Consider the following 14,759-nt stretch of genomic DNA (forward strand, 5'->3'; position numbering starts at 1 on the left):
TGCTGAGGATTGCTTTGACTTTTCTGGGTCTTTTCTTTCTCCATATAAAATTCAAGATTGATTTTTCTAGGTCTATGAAGAATGTTGTTGGTATTTTAATAGGAATTGCATTGAATTTATAGATCACTTTTGGCAGAATGGCCATTTTGGTGATATTTATTCTTCCTATCCATCAGCAAGGGAGATCTTTCCATCTTCCAGGGTCTTCTTCAATTTCTTTCTTTAGTGTTTTATAGTTTTCATTGTAGAGGTCTTTTACATCTTTGGTTAGGTTTATTCCTAGGTATTTTATTGGTTTTGAGGTTATAGTGAATGGAATTTTTTTCTTTATTTCTTTAATTGTGGATTCATTGTTGGCATAAAGAAAAGCAACTGATTTCTTTAGGTTGATTTTGTATCCTGAAACTTTGCTGAATTGGTCAATCAGCTCCAGTAGTCTTTTGGTTGAATTTTTTTGGTCTTCCATATAAAGGATCATGTCATCTGCAAACAAGGATAGTTTTAATTCTTCTCTTCCTATTTGAATTCTTTTGATTTCCTTCTCTTGTCTTATTGCTGTGGCAAGAGGACTATATTGAAAAGGAGTGGTGATAGTGGGCATCTTTGTCTTGTTCCTGAATTTAGAGGAAATTCTTGGAGTTTTTCCCCATTCAGTATGATGTTGGCATTGTGTTTATTGTATATTGCCTTAATGATGTTGAAATATATTCCTTCTATTCCAACTTTCTGCAGTGTTTTTTTTTTAACATAAATGCGTGTTGGATTTTGTCAAATGCTTTTTCAGCGTCTATTGATATGGTCATGTGGGTTTTTTCCCCAGTTCTATTTATGTGGTGAATAACATGTATTGATTAGTGTATGTTGAACCAGCCTTGCTTTTCTGGGATGAAACTGACTTGGTCATGGTCATGATGTATTATTCTCTTGATATGGTTTTGAGTGTGTATAGCTAGTATTTTGTTTGTAATTTTTGCATCTATGTTCATCAAGGATATTGGTCTATAATTTTCCTTTCTTGAGGTATCTTTATTTGGTTTGGTGATTAGTGTGATACTGGCCTCATAGAAGGAATTTGAGAGAATTCCATCTCTTTCAATTTCCTGAAACTATTTGTAAAGTATTGAATTGGGATTAGCTCTTCACTGAAGGTTTTGTAGAATTCTGCTGGAAACCCATCAGAGCCTGGGTTTTCTTTGATGGCAGAATTTTTATTACTGTTTCTATTTCTTTGCTTGCTATTTGTTGGTTTAGGCTTGCTGTGTCCTCTTGGTTTAGTTTAGGTAGGTTATATGTGCTTAGAAATCTATCAATTTCTTCCCTGTTTTCCAGTCTATTAGAGTATAAATTTTCAAAATAGTTGCTGATAATCCTTTGAATTTCCTTACTGTCTGTGGTGATGTCTTCTTTTTCATTTCTGATTTTAATAATTTGAGTTGATTCTCTGTTTCTTTTGGTTAGGTTGACCAGGGGTTTGTCAGTCTTACTAATTTTTTCAAAGAGCCAGCTTTTTGTTTTGTTGATTCTTTTGAATTGGTTTTTTTTTTTGTTTTTGTTTTTTTTTTTGTTGTTGTTGTTCTCTATTTCATTTATTTCTGCTCTGATTTTAAAAATTTCCTGCCTTCTGCTCTGGCCAGCATCATTACATCTTGTGACTTTGATACTAAAGGATTGGAACACAGACCTGTATTTATTAACTGCCTCTCATGTTTGGCTCATTTAATCTATACATATGGTAAGTCTGTGTGTTTACAAGTGTGATTTGCCTGCTTTATATGTCATTATTCCAACAGCTCTGAAACTACCAACTTGGATAGACTATATTTGTATTCCACTAGTCCTGACCTCTTTAAATTGAGGTCATTCAGTCAGTCAGCACTTTTGGGAGGGAGAACATTCATTTAACCTACATTACTTTACTTAATCATTTTATTCCACCTCACATTTTCCCAATATTCTTTCAACTTATCCAAAAGAATATTATGTAAGGTTTTTTTTTAACTTTGCACATGTTTAAATCAAGATATATTCTATGGAATAAGACATTATTCTGTTCCATTGGTATACTTATTTGGTGCTGTCCAGGGAGGCTGGCTTCAAACCAGCGTGATCCTCCTGTCTCCGCCTCCCATTGTCTCATTTCTGCTCTTACCAGGATTAAGGAAGAGGAAACTGGGTTGCTTAAGATCATAACACCAACACTGAGCTTAAATCCAAATTTTGTGTTCCTAATTAAGTCATACACGATCAAAATTGACATCTAATTTATGAATTCTGTTGAATTCTGTTATAAATTCTGGCTTTTTTCTTACATATATTTTTAGATTTTATTTTAAATTTATGTACTTAACAGACCTCCAAAAGAGAAATGACATTCTCCTAATTAAATCTTTCCGCACTTATCAAATAATTTAGTATGGCTACCCTTTCTTTTTTTTTTTTTTTTGGTGGTACTGGGGTTCTTGGAAGCCCGTCTGTCTCTGGGCTACACTCCCAGACCTATTTTATTTTTGGAAACAGGGTCTCCTAAGCCAGCGCTGCTGGCTTCGAACCTGCGCGATCCTCCTGTCTCTGCCTCCCAAGCGCGGGGATTACAAGCGTGCACCACCACGCCCAGCCTACCCTTTCTTATATTTGCCTTTTTAGGAAAAAAATAATTCTTGTAGGCCTGGTTTTTGTTATGCCTACTGTTTTGTAGTAAACTTGTTTTTAGGGTTTACTGCTAATTAGTTCACAACTTTGGTCTTGTTGTGGCATCTGACGTCTTTTGTTTGTCTGAAATTTTTGTGTGTTCCATAGTTACTTGGGAAGAGGTGAAAGCTCAATGAATAAGGTCTCAGCTCAGGCCTCACCATTAGCCTCATTGTAAAAAAATAAAATAAATAAAGATTGGCTGGGCGTGTTAACTCATGCTTGTAGTCACAGCATTTGGGAGGCTGAGACAGGAGAATCGCAGTTTGAGGACAGCCTCAGTTACTACTTAGTAAGGCCCTTTGCAACTCAGTGAGACCCTGTTTCCAAATAAAGAATAAAAAATAGAGGTTCCTTGCCCAGTACCAAAAAAAAAAAAAAAGCTGTTTTACATCTTGTGATTGCAACTAAACTTGTATTAAAACAGGAGATTCTGTGGCTGAAATGGATCTTTCAAACCTCTCAGCTAGTGTGTCTCTCATATGCCTCCCAACTCTAACTTTATGTAATCATTGTCATCTAATTTGAGAGCTCTAAGACTTACATGGATCTAACCATTAATTTTTTAAAGTAGTTTGAGAAATATTAACTGATGCATTGATTTTCAAGCCATTTAGCAACAGTACCTTCTTTTCTAAACTGACTCTTATAGATAAAATGTACTCCTGTTATGGGAGGGAAATACTATTTTCAAATCTCCGTACTTCAGAGACTTCTGAAATGCTTTGAATGCCACACCATCATTGGTCTTTAAAATGCTAGGTAGAAGCTGGGCATAGTGGCGCCTGCTTGTAATCCCAGCATTTGGGAGGCTGAGACAGGAGGATCACGGTTCGAGGACAGCCTCACTTACTACTTAGTTTGCAACTTAGTGAGACCCTGTTTCAAAATAAAGAATAAAAAAAAATAGGACTGGGGGTATAGCTTGGAGGTAGAAATGCCCCTGGGTTCCATCCCTGGTACTGCAATAAATAAATAAATAAATAAATAAATAAATAAATAAATAAATAAAGCTAGATACAGACCCACAGACTGAGTAAAATGGAGAAAGAATACCACATGTTGGTGAGGAAATGGTGTTGCTGGAGCTGTGTGTAAATTAGTACAACCACTTTGAAAAGCTGCTTAGCAGTGCCTGCTAAAGATAAACATGTGATCCTAAATATCTATGCATCCTAAATATCCACCAGAAATGCAGATATGTATTCTTTAAGAATGTGCATATGTGTGTACAAGAATATTTTAACACCATTGTGCATAATGGCACCAAACTGAAAACAATCTAAATGTCTATCAGTAGGAGAATAAAAATGTTGTAAATTCATGCATGTGGTACTCTTCAGTCATAAAAAGAACGAACTACTGGTGCATTCACTGGCACGGATAAATATCTTAGCATGCTCTGGGTTTGATTTATTGCTTGCTAACCACCCATGTTTATTCGCCAAAAAAACATAATGTCAATATTTAACAAAAACGCTGGGCCAAAAGAGAACACATTTTATGATCCTTTTGTGTGAAGGTCAAACAGGCAAAAAATGAATTGTGGTGTTAGAAGTCACAACAGTGGTTACCTGTGAGGGAGGGCCAGCAATTGGAAAGAGCATGAAGAAGGTGCTGGCTACAAGTCTATGCTTCACTTTATGAAAACTCATGTGTAGTACATTTGTAATGTATGTCCTTTTATGGGTGTATATAGTATCTAAAGAAGTTAACTGATGAGACAAAAAGAAAAGGTTAATGGTATGGAGATAAACTGTTGCTGTTTGTTTTTCTTTGTGAAGGCATGCTTCCCAAGAGCCAAGTGACAGATACACCTGCCCAAGAGGGCCCTAGTTCCCCAAGGTATATGTCTCTGTTTTAAATTTTTAAAGCAAAATAAGTTCTCCACAGAAATGTACATATTTTTTAAAAGAAAGTAGTTCTGGGTTTGATTTATTCCTTAATATTAATTATTCTTTTTTGACACATGAACTATAGTACCTCATTTATCAGGCAGTATTGATTAATGAGCTGGTCCATAAATGTGAATTTTAAATATAACTGAAGTTTGATTAATTTCAAACATCAACATTTCAAAATTATTTTAAAATTTTGTTATAGTTCATGTTAGAAAACTTGGAAAATACAAAGAAATACAGAAACAAGTGATAAAATCAATTGTAATCCCACTAACTAACTACACACACACACACACACACACACACACACACGCACACACACACACAACTGACTTATTTCTTCCAGTTTGGTTCATATAATACCTATTTCCATATTACTCTGCTCTTTTAATTTTGGTATTATAGTATATTGAAGTAATTTGCAGTGCCATTAAATATCCTATGAGGCATTTTTGTTTGCATTCTATCATATGACCATATCACAATTCACCTATGCAATTTTTGTATATCTAGTTTGTTTTAATGGAAATCTTTCAAAATGTATTGAACACTATTTGTTTTAAACAGTTAACACCAAATTAAGCAATACATATATATTCTAGTTAATGACATTTCAAATACCTTCAGGGTTATATGTGTTATCTGTAGGTTTTGTTTTATTGCCTTTTTCTCCACTGCCAGACTGTGTTATTCTAACAGCAGCATCCTTCTATACTTGTTATTTTGTGACAATTTTAGGTTAAGGTACTAAGGATGCGTCTTCTAGATTCATGTGTGGTTGCCTATGTGTAGGTGGTAAGTGCAAGACCAATATTAACTTGATTAATATTTATAGCAAAACAGAAGACTTGGTCTTACCACACGTTTTATTATAGACCCATTAGACAACTGGAATTAGTTAATTTCTCTTCTTTCCTTACCACACGTTTTATTATAGACCCATTAGACAACTGGAATTAGTTAATTTCTCTCCTTTCCTTCCTCTACTCACCTTTCTTTTTTTTTTGTGGTGGTACTGGGGTTCCTGGAAGCCCTTCTACCTCCGGGCTACACTCCCAGACCTATTTTATACTTTTTTATTTGGAAACAGGGTCTCTTAAGCCAGTGCATCTGGCTTCAAACCTGCGCGATCCTCCTATCTCCACCTCCCAAGCATGGGGATTACAAGCGTGTGCTACTGCGCCCCCCCTTTTTTTCCTTAGTACTAAGGACAGAATTCAGGGGTGATCTACCTCTGAACTGAACCCCCAGCCCTATATTATTTTTTATTTGGAAACAGGGTCTCACTAAGTTGTGGAGGGCTCCACTAAATTTCTGAGGCTGGCCACAATTTTAAAATCCTCCTGTCTCATCCTGAGTTAATTTCTTACTAGTAGTGACACATTTGTGACAGGGAGGAGTAAAGGTGATAAGGGTGCACATTTTTTTCACACTCCTTAATAAAACATAGTATTCTGTTTTGCTTTGATAAAAGAATATTTTAGTAGGAAAGTGTATAACTTTATATAAAGTATCTTATCCATGTCATTTTGATTTTATTCATAAACCTGAAGACATAGATGTTTAAATTTAGAAATGATTGCCAGCTGCATAATGAAGACTGTACTATGTTAAGACTATTGTTAATTTTAGAAATAAATGATTATCCCAGAGAAGTATATTTCTTACTGTAAATTTTAAACATTTACTGATTTAATATATGTCAATGCACATCATTGTTGACACAGCTATTCATTGTTTTCTTAATATTTTACAGCTATGACTGGTTCCAAACAGATTCTTTAGTCACCATTGTCATGTATACAAAACAAAAGGTAAATAGATCTTTAAACATAAGGAGGAAAAGGTAAACAATAATGTTGGTCACATTTCAGGTCTTTTTTTTTTCAGTACTGGGAATGGAATCTAGAGACATTCTACCTCAGAGTTACACCCCCAACCCAATTTTTTTATTCTTTATTTTGAAGCAGCGTCTCACTGAGTTGCAGAGGGCCTCACTGAGTAGCTGAGGCTGTCCTCAACCACATTTCTCCAGTCTCAGCCTCCTGAATGCTGGGATTACAAGGTCCTTTTTAAGCACTTTTCTTTTTTGTGGTACCGGGGATGGAATCCAGGGGCATTCTACCTCTGAGAATGCCCTACACACCAGCCCTATTTTTTATTCTTCATTTTGAAACAGGGAGTTGCAAAGGGCCTCACTAAGTAACTGAGGCTGTCTACGAACCGCGATCCTCCCACGTACTAGGATTACAAGCATGCGCCACCATACCGGCTAAGCACTTTTTTTATATTAACACATTTACCCCTCACAACAATTGTATGAGGTAGATACTGCTGTTACCCTGTTTTACCAACAAAGAAACAGAGAAAGATAATGTAATTTACCCAAAGTCACACAGTAGATGCCAGAGCTGGTGTTTGGAACCCAAGAAGTCTACCTTCTGCCTGGCAGGGAGGCTCAGCCTACAGTGCTGTCGCCTCCTAAAGAAACTAGACTAGAAAGTGTCCTATGTGCTTTTCTCTGCTTTTTTTTTTTTTTAAAGCATGATGACAAAAGTGAATCATCGTCAACTTTACCATAATAATAAATTTCCTGAATACGAATCGGGATTAGAGAGACTATACTGCTGGACTTAGTATGCTTAAACCACTCTTAGTGTTTAGGTGCTATTTTTAAACTGAAGTTGGGAAAATAATTTATTCACTAAGTCATGTGTAATACCTCATTTAGGTGAGGCGCACTGTCTGGGATGTCAGGAATCTAATAATGGGCTAGATGTATAAAGACTTGGATTTTTTTTTTTTTTTTTTTTTGGTGGTACTGGGGATGGAACCCTTCTACCTCCGGGCTACACTCCCAGACCTGTTTTACGGTTTTTTAATTTGGAGACAGGGTCTCTTAAGCCAGCAAGGCTGGCTTTGAACCTGTGCGATCCTCCTGTCTCAGCCTCCCAAGCGTGGGGATTACAAGCGTGCGCCACCACGCCCGGCAAGACTTGGATTTCTAAGGACTTTTAGTCCTGCCGGAAAATTGGATTGTACAAAGCAGACAACTTAGACATTTCCAAACATGTTCTTCAGCATCTCTGTTGAGGTTCCTATGTTTTCCATTTGAGGAACCATGTAGATTTAGAGACAAATTTGACAGCTAGTAGTTTCAGAGAATATACTCTACCTCTGTGGTGACTGAACCACAGAACATCTAAGCCAGCATGATTTGACCATTCCACAGGACTGACCCAAGGGGGCCAGAGACACCGCTTGTTCCACCTCCAGTTCTCTTTTGCTGTAGTCTCCTTATCACACAGTCTAAACCCAAGAGGGCAGGCCTAGGGAGGTCAGGGTCCACTCCTATGAGTAATATCAGTGGGACATAAAAGGTTGATGGCTAAGGAAAGAGGGGCGTTTTCTCCTACATAGAAAAATGTGTTCCATGAATGATATAAATGATAGGTTCCAAAATATTTTGTATCAAGGCTGTGGAGAAATTAAAGACATCTAAGAATTTGCTAGCAAACTAATTTTTTTCATTAAGTCGAGGCCAAGAGATTATGTACTTTGCCCAATATTATTCATTAGTGGAAATATTAAATTGAATGCAAGTAGTTCTAGGTTTCTGGTCTGATTCTTTTTAGTCACATTACATATTCAACAGATACTTATTGAGTGCCTATTAAATGCCAACTTTCTCAAGCTTGTAACTTAGAGACTACTTGATAAGGTGGATATTATATAAAGACAGATATATAATTAAAAGTGTGATATGTACTTTAAAGGAGAAGAACTGGGATATATGATAAAAAGAAAACAAAACAGGAGTAACATTTATCTAGTGTGGGGCGTGTAAAGCAGCATCATATAGATTACCACTGATCATCTTAAAAACAACTGTAGAAGTATGGAGGAAAATTATTTTTTTAATCTTTCTATTCTTGCTTTCTGTTTAAGGATATCAGTTTAGACTCAGTAATTGTTGATCATCAGGATGATTCCTTTAGAGCAGAAACAATTCTCAAGGATTACTCATATCTTATACATCTTGGTAAGTACCTTATATTTATTAGTAGAAAAAAATTAGTTTCCAGTAGCAATAAACTGGTCTACAGTGTAGGTAACGATGATATTTGATCTGCTATTATTATTTTGGTTTGCCATTCTTGATGATTTTTTATCTGTTATTTCTTTATACTAAGCAGTTAGATGTGACCAGAATCAATAATATTTGTTGGCTAAGTTTTGCCCAGTCTCTTATCCTCGACCCCAAAATAAGTCTCTGGAGGTCTGTCATATGTTCCTAGTGAACATTTGTCATGGTGTGCCCATTCCTCCCCAGCTCAGCCAGGGAAGTTGGAGGCGCCACAGGACAGTCCGGACTGCAGGCTGAAGTGTGTCCCTGAGCTCTTGCCTCCTCATGGCCAAAGACTAGCCATGCAGCTCTTTTCTGTCACTTTTGAGAAATTGCAGATCCATCAGAGGCAGCAGACCACACTAAAACCTAAAGTCACAGATACCAGATTTTTAATCTGTTTCTCTCCCATAATGAACTTGAATCTAGGATTACGGTTCTCTTTTATGACATGAGGATGATGTTTTTAGCTAGGAGTTAGAAAGGACACACAAAAAAAGCCAAACCAATATCATCAAGATATAATCTGAGTAAGAGAGTTTTAAAAATGAATTCTTCATAAAAAACATTTCAGTACTTTTGTTCCTGCAGGCTGAAGTTCTCCAGACCTTAGCCGATCAGGATTCTGCTCACTGTTTTGCTCTATGAATGAAGTACCTTGAATCCTGAATTTGGTCAGAGTTGATAAATACCTTCTTTTTAATTTCTCACCCCTATTTGTTACATTAACAAACCTCAATTCTTAATGTTTCTCCTAGAAATAAATCCCTACATATATAGAAATTTGTCCTATCTATCCCAATAGTATGATTTGTTTTGCTTATGTTTGTTAGCATAAGATCTAATTGCCTCTTATTAGGACATTTTAATCACATTAGAAAAGCAAACATTAATCATTAGTACTGTCAGGATTTCTCCTTCAGTAAAACCTCTGTGTAAGCATCCATTGGTTTTTCAAATACTTTGTAACTGACTTCATTCACACTGCAGCTAACAGTAGCTATTCTGCGCAGGTGCCTACAACTGTAGTGGCCCCTAAAGCAGTGTGGCCGAGGAGTCCCCACAAGGGAGTGCCCCCTAACTGTTCCAAGATGGTCCCAGTTGGGATTCCAAATAAGAAATCACTAAGCACCAGGGAGGTCCGTCCAAACATTTATTGGTAAAACTTATATACAGCAGGACACTGTCATTGAGGCTGAAAGTGAGAAAGAGTATCCTACATAGGTATCTCTGAAGTGAGGGATCAGGTTGTGGGATTTATATAAGGGTTTTAGGAATTTGGCTCAGAGCTAGGGCTACTCCCTTTCAGTGTTTTGAACAACCTTTTTCAGTACCTTGGAATATTCATGGTTCCTGCTTGGGTTTAGGCTTGCAGAGAAAAACACATAGGTGCTAGGTCACACAGCAGTCAAGATACTATTTCTTTGTCAGAATCAGTAAGATGGGGAACCTTGAGGGATCCTACACTCACACACATATAAGAAACCAAAAATTTTCAAATGAAAATATGAAACTCTTGATTGCCAAAATTGCATTGGAAAATGTAATCATGCAGGATTGTGAGTCCCAGAAAATCAGTCATATTAACACAGTGAAATGTAGAGCAAATAATTGTAAAAATATTTCTTGCATCTTTCCCTTCCAGAATTTAAGCTCCACAAGGACAGAGATTTTTCTCTGTTATTAACCATTGTATCTATAACACCTTCAGAGCACCAGTAAATAACTGAATAGATATTCAGCTTTAGAGAAAGCAGTAAGAAAAGAAAAACTGAGCCAGACTCGGGCCTGGCCTGTGGCCCATGTGCACGTGAGCACACACTGGGCGTGCACGCATCGGGTGCTGCCTTCCTCCCTGGCCTGCTCCTTTCTTGCGTTGTAGGAATGCCCATCTAGGCCATGCTTGGACACTCTGGGTTATTGTCTTATGAACAGATGAGTTTTTACTCTTCAGTTTGTAGGCAGAGAAGTGGAAAAATGGAAGAAATGTTTATTTAAATAATTTGACTCTCAATTTAATTATGTATAGTATTTTTCTTTTATTCTTTTCAGAATATGTTTTTCTACTCTTGAAGGATTTGAAATAGCACATAAAAATGATCTTCTGTGGTGCTCGTAAACTGTATAAATTGATTTTAGGTTTTTAATAAATATATTTTTCGTCCCAGGACTAAGCCATGAAGTTCAGGAAGATTTTTCTGGTAAGTTACCAAAAAACAAATACATATTTACATTTATATACATACACATGTATACATACTTACGTAGAATTATACAAAGGAAAGCTCAACATTTGTTTTATTTTGCTTGTGTATAAATAAAGGCATAACATTTTCTCTATAAATAATTACATTAATTTAAAAATATACTTCCTCTGGTTTTTGTCTTTCTTTATCCTTGTTCCTTTTATCTCTGTAATTTTTTTTCCTTTTTCTCTCCTAAAAAAGAAAAAGAAGAAAACTGTCTCTTTTCTGTTTTTCTTTCCTTTCTTGTCTCTTCCCTATTTCTGCCCTGTCCCTGCAGGTTACAGAAATATACTCAACCAAATTTTTTTTTAGATGTTTATATTTAAACAGTTAATATTGACAGCATACTAAACTATAAGTATTGTAGCATATAAACGTACAGTATGGATTCAACACAGCTCTTTAACGGGGGGAAGACATCATACTTTCTGATTTCCAAGTACTCTCATAGCACATTACACTGGTTCAGTGTCTCTCTTTGTCATATACCACAGTAAGCTTTATATAGCCAAGGATTATTTTTATTTTGATTATGTTTCAAATCAGTAATCATTTAATTGAAATTCATTTGACTAATTTTTTTTTGTGGTACTGGGGTTCCTGGAAGCCCTTCTACCTCCGGGCTACACTCTCAGACCTATTTTATATTTTATTTGGAAATATGGTCTCTTAAGCCAGCTGAGGCTGGCTTCGAACCTGCACAATCCTCCTGTCTCCGCCTCCCAAGTGCGGGGATTACAAGCGTGCGCCACCACGCCCAGCTGGAAACAGGGTCTTTAAGGCAGCACAGCTTTGATCCTCCTGTCTTTGCCTCCGAAGTGTGGGGATTACAAGTGTGTGCCACCATGCCCGGCTTGACTAATCTTTTAAAAGTTGTTAAATTGTTCCTGGGCTCTGAGTTATATGAGCAGACACATTGTTTCTAAAGGAACAGAAAATGTTTTTTATCATTAAAAATATCTTCAGGTCATCATATTTAAAATAATATAGAGAAGGCTATTATATCCATACATTCTAAGTTATTTTAATCATTCCAAAAGGAAAAAGAAGCCAGGCATGGTGGTACACACCTGTAATCCCAGTGCTTGAGAGGCTGAAACTGGAGGATTGCAAGTATTGGGGATTGAAGCCAGGGGCATTCTACCTCTGAGCCAGACCTTAGCCCAATATTTATTTTTTAATTTTGAAACAGCTTCTTACTAGGTTAATAAAAATCTCACTACTTGCTGAGGCTGTCCTCAAACCTGTGATTCACCTTTCTCAGTCTCCCAAATACTGGGGTTACAGGCATGTACTACATACCTGGCTTAAAAGGATTGTAATTATCAAAGATTCACATATGCTTTATTAAATTCATCCTGCAGTTACTAGGGATTAATTCTGTGAGCTCAATATTGTTCTATTGAATTTACTCATAAGAACCCCTCAAGCTAGGCGTGGTGGCCCATGCTCGTAATCCCTGTGCTTGGGAGGTGGAGACAGGAGGATCATGCAGGTTCGAAGCCAGCCGTGCTGGCTTAAGAGACCTTGTTTCCAAAAATAAAATAGGTCTGGGAGTGTAGCCTGGAGGTAGAAGGGCTTCCAGGAAACCCAGTACCACCAAAAAAACCAAAAAACTAACAAACAGACAAACCCTCAGATTCCAACTAAGAAATGTTAAAAGTAAATAAAATTTATCTTTGGGTATCTATTAAACGATAATGTATACGTCAGCCCCCCCCTTTTTTTTAGTTTATTAGCTGCCATGACTATGTTCAAACTTACATGAAAGCTAGCAATACATATATTGTTATTTGATCCTTGATAAATTAGTTTGAAATAAGTTAATCTGAATATAAAGTAGATCGAGTTGGATTTACATCATATAAGGCATAAACAAAATTTTTTTGTGTATGTGGTAATGAGGGTAGAACCCACGGGCCTTTCTACCTCTGGGCCTATTTTTATACTTTACTTGGAAACGGGGTCTCACTAAGTTGCTGAGAGTGTCACTAAGTAGCTGAGGCTGGCTTCAAACCTGTGTGATCCACCTGTCTCAGCTTCCCAACTGCTGGGATTACAAGCATGCACCACCATTCCTGGCTTAAGGCATAAACAATTTTGATGAATATGTGAATTAAACCTTATTTTTCCCACTAATGTTCAGTGTCATTATATAAGATCAGAACATTTTGACTGTCAGAGAAAGACTGGTTTTAAAATAAAATTATTTTAGTATCAGTGACAGAACTGAATTTATCTCCTTTTCAGTGCGAATTGTTGAGAATGTGGGCAAAATAGAGATTATCCTAAAAAAGAAAGAGAATACTTCCTGGAAATGCCTCGGTCATCCCCTAGAGAACCATAATTCACTTATTCCAAAGAAAGATAGAGGTATGTTGTACTTACTACTTTATTTTGTTAATTCCATGTTCATGAAATCATTGTATTAGTACAGAATTGTACCAGAATTTGGAAGGTCACTTTGGGAGAAGCTAAAAGGGTCCTTGTATCTCCCCCTAGGAAGTTTGAAAGGGACAGTATATCTGTTAACCTCCTTTTCTTGTTTTTTTTTGTTTTGTTTTGTTTTTCTTTTTTTGGATATTGGGTTTGCCCCTTGTTCAAATGTTTTGAAATTTCACAGTGATATGCCATAAACAGGGATCCATTTTTACTGTTGGTGCTAGTTGTTCATCTTTTGTGCTAATCTTTTCATCATTGAAACATATGACCTTCAGTTCTGGAAGTATCATTGATTTTCATTTTTGCTTTCTAAACATATTCTTGATTTGAACTTCTTTGACTAGTCCTCTAATTATCTTTTCTCTCCTATTTTTAGTTTTTCCATTTTGTTCTACTTTTTTGGGATAACAGACACAGATTAATTTCATCTTGAATGACTACCAGAAAGAATGAATTTGAAGTGTTTTAAAAATGGCTTTCAAAAAACAAAACAAAAAATTATGAAGGATTGGCTAGGTATAGCATTATTTCATTACTGGGTAGATATTGTGTCAGGCATCGTGCAGGTTGAAGAAGAAGAACCAGAGTACAGGGAACTTCTGTTAGGTAGGGGAGAGGACAGTAGAGGACATGGCATGATCTCCTAGATTAGGAGAGAATTGGAAAAACAGTGAAAATGAAAAGTGACGCTATTAGAATGAAACCTCTTGCCCTGAAATTATTAACTTATCTAGTGACTGAAAAATCCTAGCAAACCAGATAAAAGCTGAACCCAAAAAATAAATGCTGAAAATCAAAGCTGACCTCCATCTGGGAGTAGAATGACCGTCACTCAGGTATTCTTTGTAATTTCATGAGACTTTCTCGAAACTCATCTCTTCCTGTTGCAAATTTCTCCTTTAGTCCTAAACTACCATGAAAAAAAGAAGAAGAGGAAGAAAAAGAGAGCTTGGATATGAAAGAAAAAGCAACAAGAAAGCTGTGGTTTTCTTGAGTGAAATTAGAACCAGGGCCGTTTTTTTTTTCAGTGAGACAAGGTTTTTGCTTTTGAAAACAACTGAGAGTTTAGGTGGTATTTTTATTTAAATTAGAAAATATAATATCCTCTTTCTCCTTTCCTTCCAGTAGTGACAAAACTTTAGGTTATTTTGTTAGCTAGCAAAGCTGAATACTTACATCATCCAAGTATTAAAACCTGCTCTGAGTAACTGCAAACATATATAGCCCATCATGTGGTTCCTGGGTTTTCATATATATTACTAAAATTATCCATTTTAAAAGATTAGCATGCTGGCATCATCTTACTAAAATTTTTTAGATAAAGAAATAATAGTTTGAAAATAAGCATATAAATTT

At 36.3% G+C, this 14,759-nt stretch overlaps 1 protein-coding gene across 1 annotated transcript in view; it reads left to right on the plus strand.

Annotated features, from left to right (window-relative positions):
- CYB5R4 (cytochrome b5 reductase 4) overlaps positions 1–14,759 on the plus strand; it is a gene marked incomplete at its 3' end in the record, with an annotated part of 79,911 nt that overhangs the window by 39,667 nt on the left and 25,485 nt on the right. The window contains exons 6-10 of the mRNA XM_080700723.1: positions 4,473–4,533; positions 6,346–6,403; positions 8,538–8,631; positions 10,884–10,916; positions 13,212–13,334. Coding sequence (XP_080556849.1) covers positions 4,473–4,533; positions 6,346–6,403; positions 8,538–8,631; positions 10,884–10,916; positions 13,212–13,334 — 369 coding nt within the window. The remainder of the gene's footprint in view (positions 1–4,472; positions 4,534–6,345; positions 6,404–8,537; positions 8,632–10,883; positions 10,917–13,211; positions 13,335–14,759) is intronic.

Source organism: Muscardinus avellanarius (assembly GCF_963383645.1).
Source record: "Muscardinus avellanarius genome assembly, chromosome: 8".
Classification (NCBI taxonomy): domain Eukaryota; kingdom Metazoa; phylum Chordata; class Mammalia; order Rodentia; family Gliridae; genus Muscardinus; species Muscardinus avellanarius.